Raw genomic sequence first — 23,121 nt, 5'->3', positions numbered from 1 at the left:
ATCCAAAGATAAATAACATCTGTCACACAATCTAAAATTTAACACACCAATCTCTCAAATTAAAAAGCTCTAGTTTATAAAAGGAATGCAAAAGCTACTTCAGAAGTATATATTGATGGAAGAAAATATATTTAGCTTTGGAAGTTTTCTTCTTTTTCACGTTAATCTACAAACCTTATTCTGTGAACACTCAGAAGCACATAGTGGGAGATACTTTTACAGTATTAAACTTTCATCTGCTGGGGTTTGAGTACTGGGCTTATTACTTAAGCACATCTCTACCACTGAACTATATTTCCAGTTCTAGTGTTAAACTTTTAAAAAACAGATAAATAACCTAAAGGACATATATTTAGTGAAAGTCAATCAGAAACTGCCTATACTTGAATAATAATTAGTATAATTATAAGGATTTGCTGTAACCCTTTTAAAGAATTAACTTTTTAATGAAATTAAAGGTAATAACCATCATTTAAAGATGAAACAAACATTTCCCTTAATAAACTACATATATATCTATATATATACACATATATATACATATACATACATATATATGTATACATACATACATACACACACACACACACACACACACACACAATAAATATATTCAACTACCAAAAAAGTACATTGTGGTAAGAGCAATAAATTGTTACCTCCTTCTTACTTAACTGCAATGATGTGAGTAATTCATTCCACTTAATGATGAGAATTGCAAAATTAAAGTAAAAATAAGATTATTATCTCTCTAGTTTTACATTAAATAACAATTACTAAAATGCTTAGAGACTAGAATTAAAGCTTTCAGTTTCTTTGGAAATCACTCTCATATAAGAAAAGCAAGTAGCTAAAACATATCCAAGAAAAATATTCACATGATTTTAAGTTACACCGAGATAACTTGCCTTTTGAATAGTACATATGACAAAGTAAAGAACTAATTAAAAACAAATTAAAAATGATGCACAAATAAAAAGAAAAAATTTTCTTAGGAAAATAAAAAATAAGTAAGAGTTAAGATTTATATTTCATAAGGACTGAATTAATTTCTGTTTAAACTGATCTAATCTTAGAGTTCCCCAATATTCTCTATCCCTACCTACCACTGATTTCAAAAGGCTTATTTGAATTAAAAATTGAAATATTAGAGGATGCCAGGAACCCTTACCGATTTCTCAGGGTCTTGTACTCCAGAAGCTGCAACTCTGAGTTCTAAATCTTTTTCTCTAAACAAAATTAAAGTTTTGTATATTAAAAAGTTATTATAAACACTATCTAAATTATAACCATTATGGAAACAAAAGTCTTCGAATATAATTACTTTAACAATGAAGTCTTAAATAATACCAAAAAAATCAAATTTTCTGACCTGGTGCAAAGTAAACTGGGATTTACATGTAACTGAAAGAATAAGTATTCAAAAAAATTTAAAGATAATTCACACCAAATGAAATACAAAAGTAAAACTAATCTTTATGAAACTAAACAACTATTTTTAGGGCACATATGTATTTTCAGTTTCCAAAAAGAAGGATAAAATTTACAACCAAACTTTCTAATACAAATTTTTAAGAAATCAATATTAAAGATGGCCAGCATCAGATAGCAGATATTAGCTTCCTCTTAAGGTTCCAGGGTACTACACGATGATAGGTCTCAAATTCTCTAGTATCCAAATGTCCTGTTTCATATCTACTATTTTGCAGATATTTGTACAAGAAAACAAACACTGAGACTTGTATACAATATAAATACCTGTAGTTCATCATATGTTTATATTTATATTGCATATGGGGGTGTGCTTACCATATCAAAATGAAAAAAGACCGAATACATTTGTATCTGTTTACTATGTAAAAGATAATGCAACGGACATACAGATAATGTTAAACACTACTCAAACACAAAAAACAGCAAATTAAAGAAGGAAATGAAAAGGCTTTTATAGTATACATACAGTCTCATGCATCTATAACAAAGTCTACTCATAGTATTTGTTTCATTTTCCTTACTGATTTACAATCAAATGATTAAATTACAAGTGATTTACAAATGAAAAATCATATTAGAAAAAAACAGCTCCTTAGTTTACCATCATGTCATTTTATGCAAGTCTTTTAAACTCAAAACACCTGTGTTAAATGCAAACCTTTCATTACCGTCTCTTGTTCTTCTGTTGCTCAGCCATTTGTTCCAATAGTTCTTGTCTATATTTTTCTTTCCTCCTCTGAATAACTTCCCGATCTTCACCTCCTAGACAGTGGTAAGAAAAAATGCAGTCTTACAACTCACGTAGCATACAACTCAAATTCAGTTTAAAAAAAAAACTTCATTTTAAATTATATCAAAGAGTAATTACTAAATATTCAAGTACTGAAAAATAATCACATGTGTCAGTACCTCTTCAATTAACTTCATAATTTATGAGATGCTACCATGTGTCAAAGCCTCTACCTTTAGTCAAAAATCTTCCTAAATAACAGAATATTCTAATCCCCATCCCCATTTTTCTAATAATGTAGTTAATAACTCCATAAACCTCTTAAATTTAACAAATATCTATTCAAAATGGACCTCTCAAAATGAAGCTCCCCTCTTTGTTTTCTGTTAATGGCCCAAATAAGAAGCTCTAACACCTTGCTATAACTTTGCTCATTCTCTCTTATTCAACACATGAGGCCCTTCCTTTCTATTCAAAAGGCCATTAACCTTGGAAAGGACTTGCAGCAATAACTCTCCCAAATTCCCTTCTCTGTACTCCAATACATGGAAGCACACTTACATAAGATTCACTGTCTTAAAATACAACACTAATTATTGCTCCAAAAACGTCAATGGCTACCTCCATTCTACAGGAAAAAAAAAAGAAAAAAGAAAAACAATACAAACCTCTCACCTTGGTATCACTTATGTAAAAATTCAGTTGATTAAACATTTGGATCCAGGGAAGAATATTATGATTATTGCATAAATTAGTGCCACAAAATAATATCTTAATGTAGATATGTACAATCTAAATGCTTCGTAAATTGTAAGTATCAAAATTCAATAGAATCAGCCATTTGTCCAGTGCCTTAATCATTGGTCTCTCAACCATTAGTGGGTGTCCATTCAGCATAGACGTCAGCAACAGTGAAGCTCCCCAAGTAGTAACATGAATTATGTTCAAGTTAATAAGGGTGTTTTATAATTAAAGTAAACCTCCATTCTACTTCTGACCAGGATGGAATAACAAGCATAGGACTGTCTGTAAAAAACTAGAAAACTAGACTTTCTTCATGAGATAGTAGTAAAAATATTATATAACTTTGTCAAAGTTAATTTATAGGTTAAAATCCTTTATATCCAAACATAAAATAACTATTTCCCAGACAGACAACAGGAAGCACAGGATTATAATATCGGAGAGAAGGAAAATAAATGAGGTGAACCCTATAATTATTTGAGTTTCTGCCCAAATGCAATTTCCAGACCATGTGCACAAGGAAAGAAAACTCAAACAGAACCAAGAAACCAAGTTCAAGTGAGTAAAGAGGGCTGGGAGTCGGGGAAAGGCAGATCAGTGGTAGAGTGCATATCTTGTATCCTGGGTTCAATCCCCAGCACCACAAAAAACTTAAGTGAGTAAAGAGCAAAATTCAGGAATAATAAAATGCCTGGAAGTTGCAGGGCAAAGATCCATAATGAAGTGTGCCCTTCAGACTTGGCGTTGCACTAGTCTGAACATTCACATATTAAAATTTCATTTGGCTAGAAAAAAACACAAAGGAGAACAAGTATGTGAAATTCAGAGACATAAACAAAAGTGAGAAATTCAAGTTCCCCAAAACTAGTGTAGAGTTCTCAGTGATTCCCCACAGTTTTAAGGGAAGACCCCAGAAAGGTCATTCTGTAATAGCAAAGCTGAACTATCTCCTGTACTACTCTACATGTCCCTAACTAAATTTGAAAACAGGTCTCAATAAGATAAAAATTGCTCCTTAGGAAAAGAGTAATGTGATGATGTAAGGCAAAATTTGAAAATGGTTCCTATGTTCTCTACTCCCTGTTGCTGAGTGCCTATATAATCCCAAATCCTTGTGTATAGGTGGGACCTGTGACTTGCTTCTGTATAATAAGAAAGGATGAAAGAAATTTACAGATTTAATTAAGGTAACGTATCAATTACTTTTAGAATAATTAAAGGGGAGATTATCTTGGGTAGGCCTGATATAATTGGCTTAAGGCCCTCAGATAAGAGAATGAGGACTCTGAGTTTAGAAATTCTCACTGCTAACATTATCAAGTGAGCAGTCATGGTGAGAAACAGCAGACAACATTTAGTAACTCAGAGAGTTGCTACTGGTCATCCAGTAAAAGGCCAGGCCTTCAAAGTCAAAAGAAATGAGTTTTGCCAAAACCCTGAAAGAGCATGAAAGCAGGTATTTTCCCAAACATCCAGGTGAAAAATAAAGCCTGGCTAATACCTGGACTATAGCCTCCTGAGACCATGAATATATGACCTTAACTAAGTAATGCCTAGACTTTGGATCTATACAACTTGAGATGTAATAAATGTAGATTGTTTTCAGTCACTGAAGTTATGGTAATTTGTGATAATGCAATAGAGAACTAATAATATAGTGAGAAAGCCATAACCAGTAGAAAACTAGTCAATATTAAAAAATCACATAAATGACAGAAGATGAAACAGACAAGGGTATTCAAATAGCTATTATACTTACGGTCAAGAATTTAAGTGAAAATAGAAACATAATGAGGGACAAAATGGAAGCCACTGTAAAGAACCAAATGAGGAGTTTTGCTTATGCTTAGAAAGTACAAAGCCACAAAAGAACTATGCTCTGGTCTTACAATGAGAAGAAGCTCAATCATTAACAAAATCATAACTTTTTAAAAGCTCATCAGAGAGCTAAATTTATAAGCAACCAAATGAAATAAATACCAAATACAAAAAACAATACATGAAGAAATGGGACAATTAACTTAAGAGGTGGCCACCATAAAAGCAGGTAAGAAAACAATAGAAACTTTATTAAATTCTTAAGTCCATGTGTGGGTTAGATATGGAATCCCTGGAAGCCTCAGACACAGAGAAATCTGTACTCACTTGCCAACCTCCACCAGATGCTTATCAAAAAGCTTAGGATGGGGCAATATCTGTGGCACTTAGGCACAAAACATTATCCACTTTACAGACTTTTCTCTCATACAAAAGCAAAAGCCATAATATACTGTTGAGAGGCAGAAAACTGCCTTAGACTCAGCATCCTACACTCATACAAAGCAAAAGTTTGCTACTCTTAGAAGATCAGGGTCATTGCTGAAAACCTGAAACAACACTGAGAATATCCCTACAACAATCCAAGCCTCACACTAAAGGCAACACTGTCAGAGAACTTAATACTTTCCTCTATGCAGAAACAGAGAAAAACCATTAAGGATATATATGACATAAAGACACTATTAATCAGCTTTATTTAATTGACATTTATAAACTACTACACTTAACAAATACACCATACACATTCTTTCAAGTACACCTAACACATTTACCAAGATAGGCTATTTTTTAATTTACTAAAGAATTTCAACAAACTTGAAATAATTTAAATTATATAAATTTATAAAATTATATAAATTAGGCTCTCAGACAACAAACAGTGAATAAAAATACAAAAGGAGAGCTGAGTTTGTAGCTCAGTGGTACAGCGCTTTCCTCACATGCATGGGGCACTGGGTTCGATCCTCAGCACCACATAAATAAATAAAATAAAGGTATCATGTCCATCTACAACTAAAAAAAATTTTTTTAAATACAAAAGGAAAAATCCCCAAACACATGGCAATTTATATATTATTTCTAAATAACCCTGATTCTATTACAAATCTCACAATACATTGTTATTTCACTCCAAACAGTCAACTATTTATTTGTTAAGGATGAAAATAAACACACTAATGTATTATGCACATATTTACCAAATTTTGTGCATGTATATGCACATATATACAGATGACAGTGTAAGTAAAAAATATAAAATTAAAGCTTTTATGTTATAAAATGGACACAGAAAATTATCTATGCATAAAATAGCTTACCTGAGAATCTAATCAATTCGATTGAAAACATCTTAGGACTCAAAATATTCAGGAAGGTGACACATTATAAAATGCATATTCAAAAAAGTAAAGGCCAGAAATGAGGTCGTTTCAACAAAATAGGAAGATGAATTTCAATTCAGTTGAAATGAGAATATCTTAACAATCAGAGCTGCCTAAAGATGGAATGCCCTGCCTCTAGAGATTAAGAACACTGCAGGTATATTCAAATATAGTCTGAGGGAAAATGACTTTTAACAATTTGGTCCAAATATTAAATAAAGTCAATTATCTCACTAAATAGTCAAAAACAATTCCCAAATTATACTAATGATAAATTCGTGCTGTTCATTTTAAAAATTTCAGAGTCGTAATATTTTCATTGATAAAATTATCACTTAGTTTTCAGCTTAGAAAGGCATTGATAAAATTGATAAAATTATCACTTAGTTTTCAGCTTAGAAAGGCATTTCTCCTATTTTTACCATGTAATAACTATATATTTAGAACATAATCTATAGCCAGGTTAAATTGGTCAGTTCTCATAAACTTTATACTAGAATGAAATTCTAGATGTTATGCCATTTTTTTATCTGGCCATTTCAAGGAAACAGAAGTCTGAGATTATAATATGATTATATGTCTCGAAGCCAAGATTTAAATTACTGACAGCTTTTAGGTTGAATAAGCCTAACATGTTATCCAATTTCCTCACATTATTAAAACCAAATTTCAGTTAATTTTTTTTAACAGTTTTCAGACAAAGAACAAACCTCTTTTGTATTTAAAGGTACAAACAGGAAACAATGTTCTCTTCATACAACTTCTGAAATTGTGACAAGGGTAATATATAGCAAATTCGAAAGTTATATTCTGGAAAGACCTTGACTTCTATATCATTTGGATCTGGAATGTTCCCAAAAGACTCATGGACTGAAGCCTGGTCCCCAGTACAGCAATGTTCTGAAGTGGGGCTTTTGGGATCCTGAGGGCTCTGATCTCATCAATGGATTAATCCACTAATGGGTTCATAATTGAGAGGACTATCAGGAGGTAGTAGAAACTGTAAAGTCTAGTGGGAGAAAGTAGGTCACTTAAGGATATACACTGAAATCAAGTCTCATCCCTGCCCCACTGGCTACTTCCTGGCTACCATGAGATAAGCTTGTCTGCTCTACCACATAGTCCCTGTCACACGATGTTCTACTTTACCAGGAGCCCACAGGGATAGGGCCAAGCAACTATGGACTAAAACTTCTGAAAGTAAATCTTTCCTCCTCCTTTAAGTTGTTTATCTCAGTTAGTCACAATAACAGAAAGCTGACTAATTAAACCTCTGAAAAAACAAATATAAAATTTAGACCATTATCCTTATTTGAACAAAACACATTCTCAGAAACTATATGGAAAGAACAAAGGAAAAAAATGGATCAATTCGAAGAAATTAAACTAAAATAGAAGGTAGTTTTGTGCTAGCTGAAGAAACAAGAAAATATAGGGGAAAAAATCACATATAAAATAGAATAAAAAAAAAAAGAGCCATGCTACAACAATGTACTAATAAAGTCAAGCACAGTGGTACATGCCTGAAATCCCAGCAACTTGAGTGGCTGAGACAGGAGGACCACAAGTTCAAGGCCAGCCTTAGCAATTTATAAAGACCCTAAGCAACTGAGGACCCTGTATCAAAATAAAATAAAAAGAACTGAATATGTAGCTCAATAGTAAAGTGCCCCTGGTTTTAATCTCTAGTTTCAAAAAAAATGCTAATAAAATATGAAAGCTTTTTACTAGCCAGGCACAATGACATGAACCAAAAAGCAGAAGCAACAAGGTTGTAAATCCAACCCCAACCTGAACAACCCAATGAGATCCCATTTCAAAATAAAATTTTTTTAAAGGGTTGGGGAGCTCAGTGGCAGATCGCTTGCCTAGCATCTAGAAGGCCCCAGTACCCCCAACAAACAAAGAAGCCTATTAACTAAAACCAAATTTTCATTCGTCAACTACAGAATTTATAGAAAACACACACCAAATAAGCTAATTAGCTTTACAGTTATACACAGAACTATACAATATGTGTTAAAGGATTAGCATGGTACCTATCATGAAATAAGCACTGGATAAACATTTTCTACTGTTATTAAAAGTAGTACTACTTACAATACTGAGTTCTCACTAAAAACCTTTTATACAACATTCTGCAAAAGACTAATCTATTGGAAATTTGTACATACCAAAAAGCATTCCTGCAAAAGGACTACAGATATCTCGATTAGCAGATTTGGATGGTTCATTATCTCGAGCACTACAACAAAAAGAAAAAAAAATTATTTGCAGGAAGCAAAATTTCAATAAAATGTAGGTATAAGTTACTAGCCTTTCCAAGTGCTAGAACAGTATAATATTTATATCTTTTTAAAGGTAATGTAAAAATTCTTCATATAGTGAGATTCCAAATTTTAAAGGTAAGGTAAAATCATAACATTTCAATTATTTATATAGTGAGATTCCAAATGTAGTTAGGTTCATCTAGCTTCACTGGATTTACAGTTCAAAAAATAAAAATCTTTCTCATAATAAATTATCCATTCAGGAAAATAAGTACACATAAATAAGTCCTAAAAAAAGAAGAAGAAACAGTATAACCAATAAACAACTTGGAAAAGATCACCCCTTTAAAAATAAAAATAATTTTAAAAAAACCTTCCTTGGAAGATAGGAAGAAGAAAAAAAACGGATAAATCCCTCAACAAAAACTTAATTAGAACCAAATAGTAGACCATTATTGCAAGTTTTCTTTGTATATTATTACATATCCTCAAAGAAAATACACACATTTCTTGACATATGACAATACTATTTTCTTTCTATACTATAGATTAGAACTAAGTATTCTTATGTATAAACAGGAGAGCCACCAAAATGATAAAAACTATTAACAGTTTTTTCAACAAATATATAAGCACTTATTTTACAAAGTAAACATAAATATTATCTACTTTATAAGCTTAAAAAAACAAAAATAAAGTTCTAAAAGAAAAATTTACATTGCAGGAATATCTTCACTATATTTCCAATTAAAGTACATTACCATAATTCCAGGATATCTAGATTTTTTAATTTTTTGTTTTAATTAATTATACATGAAGTAGAATGCACTTTGATACATCATATATAATGAATATAATTTCTCATTCTTCTAGTTATACATGATGTAAAATCCCACTGGGCATATAGTTATAATATGTACCTAGGGTAATAGTTTCTGATTCATTCTACTATCCTTCCTACCCTCATAGGATATCTTGATTTTTAATCCACTAAATTATGTTTTTGCCCCCTTAATTATTTCATTCTTTATAATGATACAGACTCATTCTGAACACCTTGACAATTTTTATAACCAAAACTTTGTTCTTCAAGATGATGCTATAAAAGTACTATATATTTTCATTTACGATTAGTTCTCACCACCCCCCCCCTTTTTTTTCCTTCTCTTAATTTCTCTGTCACCAGTAAGGAAGGCTATTAACACAGTATACCTTTCTACTTTTTCAGTAACCCAGTTTTAGGCAAGTGCTGTTTCATAGTATAGTGGCTCAAGGGCAGAATTTATAGCACATACTATACCTTTTACTTCCAGCAGATGAAATTCGTTTATGTGATTGTTCTGTGATATCACCATCATTCTCCATAGAAGGCACGTTCCCTCCTCTGTTCCCACGCATCCTTAAAAACATATTAGCTTACAGAGTATATTCCACATACAGTGGGGCCTTTTATGTCTCTTTGAGTTTTAACATTTTTTTGTTGGAATCATTAAAGGGAACAAAGTATTAAAAACTTTGTTATAAACACATTCTAAAATTAATTCAAATAAGATTTGTTCTAAGTATAATCTTCTGGCTAATACAAACACTAAGGGGATTGGGTTATGGCTCAGTGATGGAGCATTTGCCAGGCATATGTGAGGCACTGGGTTCGATTCTCAACTAAATAAATAAATGTTTTTTAAAAATAACAAACACTAAGACTTTGGGGGGGAGGTAATTTGTTTCGTGGATGTGTTTTAGGTTTCTTTGTTTTCAGTTCTAGGGATCAAAACCAGGGCCTCATGTATTCTAGACAGGTGCTCTCTACCACTAAGTCACATTCTCAGCCCCTAGTGTATTATACTCATTTCAATATAATATCTAGAAATTTTTTATTACAAAATTACAATGTTGAGACATATTTTTAAAGTTAAATTCAAGTAATATACTAAGACTATTGCAGGGGATGGTTCTTTTTGTTCACTTTTGTTTGATTTTATTTTGTTTTCGGTACCAAGGATTTAACCCAGGGATGTTTTATGTGGCCACTTCCCCATATCCCCAGCGCTTTTTATGTTTTATTTTGAGACAAGGTCTTGCTAAGTTGCTTAGGGCCTTGATAAACTGCTGAGGCTGAAGCTGGACTTGCAACTCGTCTGCCTCAATCTCCCGAGCTGCTGGGGATATAGGCATGCACCTAAGACTGGGTCTGAGGCGTTTTTTTTTTAATCATTCACTTAAGTGAAATTGTGTGCCTTGTACATGCCAAACTCTTTTGGGCACTGGGATATATGGTCCCTGCACTCAGAAAGATTATCGAAATTCAAAATGATATTTTTTCTAATTCAAAATCATATCCTGGAAATTTGTTTACTGCACATACAAACCTTTTTAACTTAAAAATATAGTCACAGTCTTACCATTAAATTAACCCAAATATAGAAAAAGATGACATTTGCCAACAATGCAAACCATATTAAAAAATAAATGTTACCAAAAGTTGAATGGAAAACATGAAGTGTGGGCTGAAATGATTAGTTCATGTTAGTTACAAGGTTCATAAACAAAAAGAAAGATTAGATTTTTTTAATTTTTCTTCTTTAAAACCTTTTTGGAAAATAACAATGAAAAAATGTTTTTTAATTAACCTTTTTTTCCATTTGGCAAACACTGATTTTTTTTTAATATTAATTTCTCATACCACAGAAAACAACATGACTTTTTACACCAACATTGACCAACCCTATGAAAACCAGTATTCGAGTTAACAAATCTTTCTCAACAGTACTAATAAAAGAAACATGGTTGTTTAAGTATTCAATATTTTAGATGAATTTCATTATCAGATTATTGAACCTGGTAATTTTTTGTTTTAAAAAAGGAACTTTTTATTCTCCATTGCATAAGCATATAAAAGTCTTTCTCTTGTTTCTATCACATAAGCCATTGTTAATATCATCTGCAAAGAAAAAACTATTAATATTTTAATCTTAATAACATGACTTGGCATGACACATGTATGGTTTCCACTTTCATCACATCTAAAACTGAATTCTTCACAGGCCCTTTTAAAAAAGAATTTCAAAATTACTTCAATTTACTTTTTTTTAAAAAGCTTGTTTTAGCTAACCTAAAGCCTAGGTGCTTAAATCTCTTGAGCTCACACATCAGTTTAGGATCATTCCCTATTTCTGCTACTGAAATAAGAGATAAATATAAACTCAAATTCAAATTTATAATTAACAATGCCAGGTAACCAGATTTAGTTATATTAGATCTCTACAAATATATATGTGCAGAAGATCTAACAGTGCAAGTCTGAAACCAACTATTCTTAGAAAGCTTGGATTGTACAGGTGACCCTAGGCTAGTACCTGGAACATAAGAGTTTAAAAAGGGTTCTCACTATACCCAGAATGTCTCAATATTCCTAAACTATTTACACAAACAATATAGTTCATGCTGAAACACCTCTTTCCTTCAGAGAGTCTCAAATATTAATATAGCTAGAAAAGCAGTAACTACATGACTCCCCCCAAACAAAACCCTGGGCAGCCCCAAATAAAAATCTTGGGTACTGAGTCTCTAATGAGTTTCCTGGTTGTCACAATTTAGTGCTGGAATAATGAAGCATTTCCTGTTTGACTTCACTGGGAAAGGACTTTTAGAAGCTCCTCTCTGGTTTCTTTCTGACTTTGTCAAAATGCACTTTTTCCCTTAGCTCATTTTTCCTTATATCCTTTGATGCAATAAATCATAACCATTAATATAACCATATACAAAGTCCCATCTTCTAGCAAATCACCAAACCTGGGAACCCACAGTACAACACACAAAAGATATTAACTGATATGATTAAAAGATTATCTATAACAATGAAAATTTTAACACAAAGAAATTAAGTTACAAATATCTTAAAGCATAACTTGTGATCCTAGAATTAAAGGTCACTTAGACATTCAAAACTTTGTTCAAAAATTCACCCAAGAACTTGTGACTTCCTCAACTTTCAGTTGTCTAAAGATAGTATTCAAATTTACAATTTTAACTTATTTTATTCCACTATATCCAAAGTATCCATATTAAAATGTGTTTTAAAGGCTCTTCATTATATACAAATAATAAAACAAGCATCATGAGGTCATTTTCAAAGTTCACTCTAAATCTAAGAAATTTAACAATTTTATTTATGTATAAGATCAAAGTTTCTGCTAAAATCTAAAGTAAAACCCACAGATTTCCCAGTGACCAGTTCATACAAAAAATGTCCTAAGGTGTACCTTCCAATGAAGGAAAAAAAATTCAGTAACAAGATTATAAAAGCCACCTGACACTGATAACTTCAATAAAATCAATACAGAAGAAATGTTTAAGAATCCAAGAAAAAGAACAGAAATATACATTTCACTACAAAGACCATAATACTGGTTCCTCTTCAGATCATGAAAATCTTTTACCTTTTACTAAAAAGATCATAAAATCTTAAGGCAGCAACTTCATAAAATTATTGATATGACTGTGTTTAACTTTGTTAAATTAAGAAACAACTGCTGTTTACAACTAGAGATTGCATAAATATTTTAAAGTAACTAATGTATGATCTTAAGAAAAAACTTCAAGAGAACCTAAGCTGGGAAAACAAGTTAGAAAGTCAAATAAATAGTTCTAAAATAGTTTAGAAAGTCAGCCACCTTATTTCCTATGAATATATGTATGTGTGTGTGTGTGTGTGTGTGTGTGTGCTTGTGTGTGTTGTGTGTGTGTGTATGTGTGTGTGTGTGTGAGAGATATATATAAAATTTTATGGAATTTCCTTCATTTACTAAGCTTCCTTTCAGTAAAGTCTTCTCCAAGCTTCCATCTAATAAATTTAGAATTTAATCACTCTTAATCATCCCTATTAGTTCATTTTAACAAAGCTAATAGTGGTTTTACAACTTATTTTAGAAACCTTCCTGAGACAAATAAAGTTTTCTCTGAAGAAAGGAACTAATGAGATTCAGCAATGGTTTTTCTATTGCTCTCTCTATTCAATCCTCTCATGGTGAAGGGGTTACTTCTTAATGATAATATCCAAGAATACACTCTCTAAATGCCTAAGAACACCCTGATTTCAAATCAAAGTCCAGGGATTCAGTTTAGGTCCTGTGTGCCTCTGAGAAGTTCTTTTGGTTTAGCTGAGCTTTAGAGTTAATACCAAATTAAAACTACACCTGTGACCCAGAAGGAAACTATCTAGTCTGTGGCTTTAAACACACAAGTTAACTTACTACTTCCCAAATCCATGGCTTGTGTTAAAAAGAAAGACCTCATAAAAGAAAATATTTGCTTCCTTCGACATTCAAGTCAGAATATGATTAAGGGAATAAAAGAACTGCAAAATAACTTCATTGTAAGTTAATGACAAATGGAACACCTTGTGACATCTGCATATCTAAATCCAAAGTTAGGCAAACATATGGCAAGTTTTCAGTATTAAGACAAATATGACAATAAGACTTCTTTGTAGTACTTAAGAAATTACAGTCTCACAAAAACAAAGCATCTGTAAATCTGATTTTAAAAAAAGCCATTTCATTTATATGAATGTTAAACTTTGATGAAAAAATACAGCATATGAACATTAAAGGAATAAATTATATTCCATTTATGTTAAGGTATCCTTTTTACCCACATTTTAACATCATAAATTGGGATGGCCTGGTTTTAAGTCAAGTTATTGAAGACAGAAGTTATTTTACTCCTGCCAGTCATTTACAGACACTATCAATCAAGAAAACTCTGCATTCTTGCCTTGGGTTTTTTTGTAGGTTGTTTTTTAGTTTTGTTTTGTTTTGTTTGTTTGATACCACTGGCAGTATAAATTCAGACTATGAACCTGAATCAGCAATCGTCTATAATTCAAATTCTCAGGAAAGATTTTGGTAATTTACTCCCTCCATTCAGTGCCAAGAAACATAAAAGTTCCTTTATGACCCTTTCTTTAAGAATGTCTATTTCCCATTTTTTACTTTAAGGAAACAGCCTATCAGTGTTCCAGCTTTGCAATGGGATCTCCATCTTGTTTTTTTTTTTCACCCCTCTTAGTGGCACAAAAAAAATTGTGCTTCATAAAACTTAAAATTAATCAAATATAGTAAATCAAATTAAACTCCTTCTCCCTAACATAATGATAAAAAGTAACAATGACTTTAAACAAATAAAGAAAATAAAAATGAAGATATAAATACCTGTTATTTGTATACACTCTCAAAGGTCTTCTATCAAAATCACTTTCATATCTAAACCTCTCGTCCATTTCTTCACTTATTTCAGGATCTTGGTCTGGTATGTGATAATGTCTATCAAAAACACAATCCTCATTAAACCTGCGAAATCTTCTTTCTGGAATGCCAGTCTTGCTATCAAACCTTTGATGTTTTGTATTAGAAATGTCCACTTCATCAGTAGTTTTTTTAATAATTCTTCTATTCCTTAATTCAATTTCATCATCTAATTGTCGGTATCTGTCCTCCTCTAGTCGTCTCTGGTTTAGAAGCTCTTCATATGCCTCTGAAGTTAAATTCTCTCTCTTAGGACCCTCTGAATTTGTGCTAGATATTTGTATTTGTGGAGGTAAATCAGGTTTAACTTGACTAGTAGAATTTTTATTTTTTTGATTCTTAGGCTGTTTAATAAAAAAAGAAAAAAGAAACAAATCTTAATGTGATACTGTTACTTTAAAGGTAACTAAAGTCTCTATAGTATTTAGTCTATCATCTCAACTCAGACATTTAATAGCCCATAATAAATATCTTTCCTTTTGGAGATAAAAAGAACATCAAGGAAATTTTACAATAAAAATTATTAAGTATCAATGGAAAGGCAACACCAACACTATAAAAACAGAAAATAAACTAAATGCAAATTGCTATCCCAAAAGATATCAGACATATTTTGGTACTTAAATGTTACATACTAATTAAATCCTTTCCCAACACAAAGAACATAGAAGGTGGTAAAACTTAGCCTTAATAACATCATTCTAAAATTTGGAAAAAAGAAAAATAATGTATAGAGAGCTAGAAATTGTCAATATAAAAAAAAACCTTAATAAACAAAAATCTCTTAGCAAAACTGATCTCTAAAATTAAATCTCACCAATGAGGTAATTTTAAAAAGTAGGAAAAGTTTTTCAATGAGATAAAGCAGTTTTCAAAACTAAATGTTTAAATGTTCTGTATCTGGCTCCATTTGGCTTAATTTTTCAAATGTTTAGATAAAAACTAATTGACATATCTAAAATATAGAAAGCTTTTCAAGTAAATACCAAATATTCAGCCTGTGGTATTAAAATTTTACTTTAAAAGCAAACCTACCTCAGTATTCTTTTCTAACTGTTTGAACTTTTCAATGGATTCTTCCTTATCCCTGAGAAACTGATTGTATTCTTTGTTGCGTTCAAGTTTCAATCTTTCCTTAAATTAGAAATCAAAAGGCAATGTTAACTTTAACTTCAGAAAGAAGAATCTTAATGTCAAATAGAATTATACAAATCAGAGCCTTTATCCAAAATCAAGTTTTACTAATAATTTCAAAAACAGAAAGTCACTGCAAGGAAGAGGAGAAGCAGAAAAAGGTATGACTATCATTGCAGCTCCCCGAGTTTCTCTTGCCACTTACAAATGGCTACATGCTTTGGTCCAATAGCACATGAGTTCTTTAAGAGAACAGATCTGCTGTAGTTATGAATCATCTCCACTTATATTTCAGTACTTACAGAGACTGGATGATATTTCCAAAGAGACATGCCCCATAAATCCTTAGACTTCATGTTTATTTATCAAAAAGCAAGCTTAGCCATATCAGGGTCATTCTGCCAAAAGCATTCATATCCCCTAATCCATCCGTGAAACACCTATGGTTAACCATTTCCTTCATAAGGTTGAAAATTGGCTTTTATTATCTTTTAAACAAACGAAAAGATTACACAGATACTAAATTACTATAATGGACATGTTCTTTTGAAACACAAATATATTACACCAAGAAATTAACTTGAGTGTTAAAGAACACTAGGTCTGTCTTTTGAAACATCTGTCCATTTTGTCTTTTTTTTTAATACCTTTATTTTATTGTTTATTTATTTTTACATAATGCTGAGGATCGAACTCACATGCTTCACTGAGCTATAACCCCAGGCTCCCATTTTGTCTTAAAGATTATGTCTACCTTGGGAATTGAGTCTGTACAAGAGGTATAGAGTGCTTTATCATTATCAACTCTTAAAAAATATGGACATGTTGTTGGAGAGTGACTGAAATACACACTCAAATAGCTCCTACCCTCATGCCTATAGGCTCTCATTTCACTGCTGTCACATAGCACCAACTTTGTAGATTAGAAACCAATAAAAAATAAATAAATTCTGAATATTCGATTAAGTATAATCAAATAAGAAAAAAATCAACATATTAAAGAAATGTATCACATTATATGGTTATAAATGTAATGATCAAAACACTTTTTTAAACAGCACAACTAGAGACTTCATATTTTTTTAAAAGAAATACACTCAAATTTGAAAAAAATATGCGATCATCTGTTTGCACGTAACTTGGGAGTGTGTCGTCTCATGATTCTGATGCCTCAAAAAATTGCTACCCATAGTAACTACTCCTACCCACCTACCTTAGCAGATAACCTCTCACCAATAGGAAGAGAAACTCCCAGAGTAGATGGATCTGTTTCACCCGTAGATAGAAAATTTTTCTGTATATATACACATTAAAAAAATATATTACCCAATTGCCTTTTTATATGTTATAAAAGTCTTTATATTCTACATTCTAAACTCTCACATTATGCAGAACAAAAGAATGAAATGGAGATGAAAACAGAAACTACAATCTATAGAGTCCATACCAAAAGTTATTGGAAAAAAACAGAATTTTCTTCCAATCACAAATCCCTAAAAAATAGAATCTGCACTTAATTTTCATTTACACTTATAACTATTGATTAGTAAGGGTTAAAAGCATAAAAAAGATTTTTCCAATTTATATTATTCTAAGCATATATTCTTCATTCTCAGTGCTCTACTGTTCTTTTGTACTTAAGGCAAGTTTTAAACTTCCTCACAAATATCCTAATGCATGTTCACAATGTTTTTTTTTCCTATGTTCCTCAAATTGATAAAAAAAAAAAGCTCTACTCAATCAACAAAACATAAAAACTATGAATGCTGTTTCTTTATGTGTCCCTACTTTCATGTTCATTAAGCATTTAAGTGAGGGAGTGTAGTAGAGCATTAGACTGGGTGGCAAAAGACCTAGACTCTACAACTAGCCTCAACACTTATTAGCTGTGTAACACTGAGCAAGTCAGCTAACTTCTCTGACAGATTTCTTCTATAAATGAGAATGGCACCTGCCCTGCCTATCTACCAAAGCTGGTGTAAGTATCCAGCAGGCTACAAAATGTAAAATCTCTGTGAACATTATAAAGCAAATACAAGCAATAGTAAAAACTGTACACAATCCCCAACTTACTGGTACTTCTATTTGGTATTCCAGGTGAAATAAGTTACTTAACTCCTGAGTTTCTTCATAGGTAAAATGGGGATAATATCGTCTACATCACCAGGTTATGAAGATTAAATCAATCAAGGCTTATTAGCATGCCTGCTTTTATTTATTCTTTAATTAATATCTACCAACTAATGCTTTCCAGGTACTATGTTAGACAAAATGTACAAAATGTACTATGTTAATTCTATGTTCTCTCTACTCAAGAGATTTTACAGTTAACTGGAAAACAGACATTTAAATAATTACAATATGAATGGATACAATAGCATTATATTCAAAACATTATGGGAAAAGAGTGTTAGTAAAACAAAGTGATTAATAAAGTTTCATTAGATATGAATTCACAAGTGTGCAGTGCTATAAAAGTTCACTTGAATGTGGACTGTACAAAATTTTTTTGTCAAAGGAAACAAGACACCCAAGCAGACCCTTAAGTCAGTTTACCTCCTATATACCAAAACACTAAAAACCTAATCATTCATAAATGCACAAAAACAAAAACAACATGTTCTGAATTCTCAGGCTGGAAAGACAGATATAAATCCTCACTCCTGAGCCAGGCCTCTAATCCCAGAAACTTCAGCTGGCTGAGGCAGGAGGTCAGCAAGAAAAGAGGATTGTGAGGTAGGAGGATCATGGGGCAGGAGGATTGCAAGGTCAAGGCCAGCCTCAGCAATTTAGGCAGACACTCAGAAACTTAGCAAGACCCTCTCAAGATAAAAAAAATAAAAAGGACTGGGGATGTAGCTCATTGAAAAGCACCCCTCGGTTCAACTCCTATTACAAAAGAAAAAAAAAACCTCACTCCTTCACTGGGCAATTTCTTATTCTCAACCTTTCAACACAAGTCTAGAATGTTTGTAATTTTCAATAAAATGAAAAATAAATAAATAAGAACAACATAGTTTTCCAAAAGGCTGAATTTTAGTCATTCCTCGTTCATTTGGTAAACAGTGAGTGCCTACTATATGCCCAAATTCTGATACATTTGGGAATTTGGGAGGCATCAATACACTAAATGGTCATACTTGCTGTAACCAAAAAAAAATTTTTTTTAATTTTTTAAAGCCATATACAGCACAGCCATCTAGGAAGTGAGAATGAGAAGAATAGAAATGAGGTCCCTTTTGGACAGGCTGGGACCTGAAAGAGATGCATCATGCTAAGGAATTTGATGGTTTTTTTTTTTTTCTGAAGTTAGTGAAGAGACACTGATATATTTAAATCAGTTAAGAATAGGATCGTTCTGAAAGGCTGTGTGTATACAGTGGTAGAGCACTTGCCTAGCACATGTGAAGCACTGGGTTAAATCCTCAGTACCATGTAAAACAAATAAAAGCATTATGTCCATCTAAACTACAAAAAATTTTTTAAAAAGATCATTCTGGAAAGTAGTATAGAGAATGGACTGAGAATTAGTGCAACGTGATCAAGTTAAAAAGCTACCCAGATATATGTATATGATGTTGAGTCTTTTGACTTTACTAAAGGTGCTGAATAGCATTAAATTCACTATTTTCCTTTCCTATTTTACTTGTGAAAATAATAATGCATTAAGGGTGGATGAATGGTCTATTTGCATTCACCATTTATAATGGACAGAAGGTTTTTGTAAGTATGTATTGGGTAATCAATGCATGTTTATTTTTAGCATCGTGTTATTGCCTCTGATGTTATTAAATAAATGACTATCTGGAGGAAGAACTCCAAAAAAAATAAAAAAGCTATACAGCCAAGCACAATGGCACACACCTATAATCCCAGGCTGAGGCAGGAGGATTGCGAATTCAAAGCCAGCCTCAGCAAAAGGGAGGTGCTAAGCAACTCAGTGAGACCCTGTCTCTAAAGAAAATACAAAATAGGGCTGGGGATGTGGCTCAGTAGTTGATTGCTCCTATTCCTGTTACCCCACCCCCCCAAAAAAAGAAGCTATAGAGTAGTAATTTAAGCAATGAGAGTCTCTAACACAGAGAACTAAGTATCCTACAACACAGTTATCTTGCTTTTCACAGGCTACTTCCTACCACATGTAAGTTAAAAATCTACTGCCTTCCAATCTGATCCTATCTATCTACATCATTATTTCTTTCTACCCTGAAAAAGAATCATGCTCTGATCCATTCAAACTAGTAAATCTAGTATGTCTCAATCATACAAACCTAAGTTTATCCTCAAGTCCTTCTTCCTTCTATATTTAATGTCAAAAAAGCTTTCTCTCCTTGATTCTCTCTTTTGATTGTCCAAATTCAATCTACCCTGTAATGCCTTACAAAATAACATCTCCCACTATGAGGTCTTTCCTTTTCTTGTTGTAGTTATCACTTTCTGAATTTTATGAATGTTCTTGCCTTTTAGATTTAAAACCCCTTGAAGACATCTTCATAATCAACAATTTTAAAATGTTAGCTGAGTGGTAAACAAATGTGTGAAATTCTCTTTAAAAATAGTTTTGAAAAACAATAAAACTGCTTCTCTTTGTTCTCCAATATAAATTTACAAATGTAATCCAGTTTTTGGCACAAAAATATCAAGCAATTCAAATCCTGATAATACAAAGTTCAAAACATTTCCAAATATCTTGACTATTCTATTAATCTTACCATAATTATCATAATTTAGTCAACAAAAACTAACATGCTGAAAACAAATGAACTTTCAATAGCTGCAGAATATTATAAAGGAAGCATAAGAAAATAAAACAAATGCCAAGCATGAATCAAAACTAATGATTACATTAATGAGAAATTTTGATATGTAGACTGTCATTTTGCAAAGCTAAAACCAAAGATACAAAATGATACCATTCAAAAGACTTGAAATGACAAATGAAGCTGTTTCTCTAATTGGTTTGAATCATATCAATGCAGATGATTACAAGCTACTATAGCTTTAAAAACACAAAACTAAAAGAAAATATTTTGCAGGTAACCCTACCTTTCTTTTTGCTTGTGTAATTCCCTAAAGTCAAGAGAAACAAACCATTGATAAATTGTATTCAAAGTCCATTCTCTCCATATGCAAATTATAATAAATAAGAGACCACTAGTACATTTGAAGCAAACATTATAAAGCAGTGGAAAAACCAAATAACATATTAGGATGACAAGAAACATCATGATCGTTTAAAATATTTTTATAACCTAAAAAGTAAATTGCATTCTAAAACTTAATGAAAATTTAATTTAATAATTTTAAAAATAGACCTAAAATAAGATTTTTGCTAAATGAATCATTAAATTCATTTAGCAAATACTGAGGATCTAACCCAGTGCTTCACATGTGCTAGGCAAGTGCTCTACCACTGAGCAGGCTTTCAGAATGATCCTATTCTTAACCAATTTAAATATATCAGTGTCTCTTCACTGACTTCAGAAAAAAAAAAAAAAACATGGATTTTAGCAGTTAATAAGTAGGTTAAATCAAATGTTATAAGCTTGCCAGGTGCAGTGGTGCACACCATAATCCCAGTAACTTGGGGGGCTGAGACAGGAGAATCGCAAGTTCAAAACGAGCCTCAGCAAAAGCAAGGTACTTAGCAACTCAGTGAGACCCTGACTCTAAATAAAATACAAAACAGGGCTGGGGATGTGTGGCTCAGTGGTTGAGTGTTGAGTGTCCCTGAGTTCAATCCCCAGCATCCAAAAAAAAAAAAAATGTCATAAACATAGCTCATAGAAAAATAATTAGTAGGGCTGGGATTGTGGCTCAGCAGTAGAGTGCTTGCTTAGCAAGTGCGGGGTGCCAAGTTCATTCCTCAGCATCACATAAAAATAAAATAAAGGTATTGTGTCCAACTACAACTAAAACAAAATTTTTTTTTAAATATTTATTTATATATTTATTTTTAGTTTTCGGCTGACACAATATCTTTGTTTGTATGTGGTGCTAAGAATCGAACCTGGGCCGCACGAATTTAAGGCGAGCGCGCTACTGCTTAAGCCACATCCCTAGCCCATAAAACAAAAAAATTTTTTTTTAAAAAAGAAAGAAAGAAAAATAATTAGCAACTAGAATTCCACATATCATTTTAATACATAGTTAGGGGGAAGTAAAGGCTTGGGAAAGCATAATTAGGCTCCTTTAAACACTGCTTACTTTACAGAAAACATGACAATTTTATAAAATTAGAAGCCACTGAACTACTCCAAAGGTTCAGAGTCTGATGCTTACTGCTTCCCCAACCCCAGGTGCTGGGAATCAAAACACAGGAACTCACACATGCTAAGCACAAACTTTCCCAATGAGCTATACCCTTTAGGAAAAGCCTATATTATTCCATGGCATGAGTGCTAACCATCATTTTTCTACCAAAGTCATCTCCCCCAACTTTAACTATATTACCTTACTAGAGACCACTGAAAAACAATGCACATAACTAAACTATACAAAAACAAAATTTAAAAGACAAATTCTGAAGAATAAGATCCAATTCATTAATGAAATTCATTACCTGAGTAAGATAGCGTCTATAATCTTGCCGCAGTTCTTCTTTTAATTTATGTTTCTTCCGTTCATAGTCTTCCCCAAGTGGTAAACTTAATCCATAATCAATTCCTAGAAGGAAAACAATTTATTACACAATATAGTTCATTTTCAGACATATTCAATAATGTTTACCTCATGTATCAAAGCTAAGTAAGAAAGAACATAGTTACGTTGATGCTGAGAATAGGATCAGGAAAAGTTTACATAAAATGTTTCAATGGGTAATACATAAACATGATGAAAATTATCATTCCTACGGACCTTCATTTGCCCTCAAAAACCAATGTTATGTTTCTTCTGTTCTTCTTTTAGAGATTTTTCTATGCATCTACAAAAAAAATACTTTTACATTACTGCATATATATTTATGTATGTGTGTTATATTTACTTTTCCTGTTCAGACAAATGGTCCTGCATAGTTAAGCATCTTGCTTTTTCAAGGACAGCAAAATTAAAACAAAGAAAAACTAATTACCTTCACCTCTTCACTCAATTTTACTTTAACTTTTATAGGAAAAATACCTACAACAATTTTAATGTGTCTGTTTCTCAGTCTAGGAAGATAAATAATTTGTTTAGCAAACAAGAATATCTTTGTTATAACTTGTTTTCTGAGAAAAAAATTACTAGGACCAGGTAGGTATTGC

General features: G+C 32.0%; 1 protein-coding gene across 21 annotated transcripts in view; it reads right to left on the bottom strand.

Annotated features, from left to right (window-relative positions):
* The window catches only part of Cspp1 (centrosome and spindle pole associated protein 1), a 129,948-nt gene that overhangs the window by 68,576 nt on the left and 38,251 nt on the right, over positions 1-23,121 (bottom strand). For 7 of the 21 annotated variants that reach the window (XR_002483686.3, XR_013423991.1, XM_021724890.3 and 4 more), the window contains 10 exons: positions 22,440-22,543; positions 20,924-20,947; positions 17,091-17,171; positions 15,779-15,877; positions 14,651-15,087; positions 9,739-9,837; positions 8,343-8,413; positions 2,163-2,256; positions 1,172-1,229; positions 660-701 (listed from right to left, as the gene is read on the bottom strand). Coding sequence is in view for 19 of the 21 variants with exons in the window: in XM_021724890.3 (XP_021580565.2) it covers positions 660-701; positions 1,172-1,229; positions 2,163-2,256; positions 8,343-8,413; positions 9,739-9,837; positions 14,651-15,087; positions 15,779-15,877; positions 17,091-17,171; positions 20,924-20,947; positions 22,440-22,543 (1,109 nt within the window). In the remaining 2 variants the exon portion in view is untranslated. The remainder of the gene's footprint in view (positions 1-659; positions 702-1,171; positions 1,230-2,162; positions 2,257-8,342; positions 8,414-9,738; positions 9,838-14,650; positions 15,088-15,778; positions 15,878-17,090; positions 17,172-20,923; positions 20,948-22,439; positions 22,544-23,121) is intronic. The other 14 variants (XM_013357555.4, XM_021724895.3, XM_021724891.3 and 11 more) reach the window with 9 other exon arrangements.

This window comes from Ictidomys tridecemlineatus, chromosome 7 (genome assembly GCF_052094955.1).
Source record: "Ictidomys tridecemlineatus isolate mIctTri1 chromosome 7, mIctTri1.hap1, whole genome shotgun sequence".
Lineage (NCBI taxonomy): Eukaryota > Metazoa > Chordata > Mammalia > Rodentia > Sciuridae > Ictidomys > Ictidomys tridecemlineatus.
This window is presented reverse-complemented; position numbering and strand designations above follow the sequence as displayed.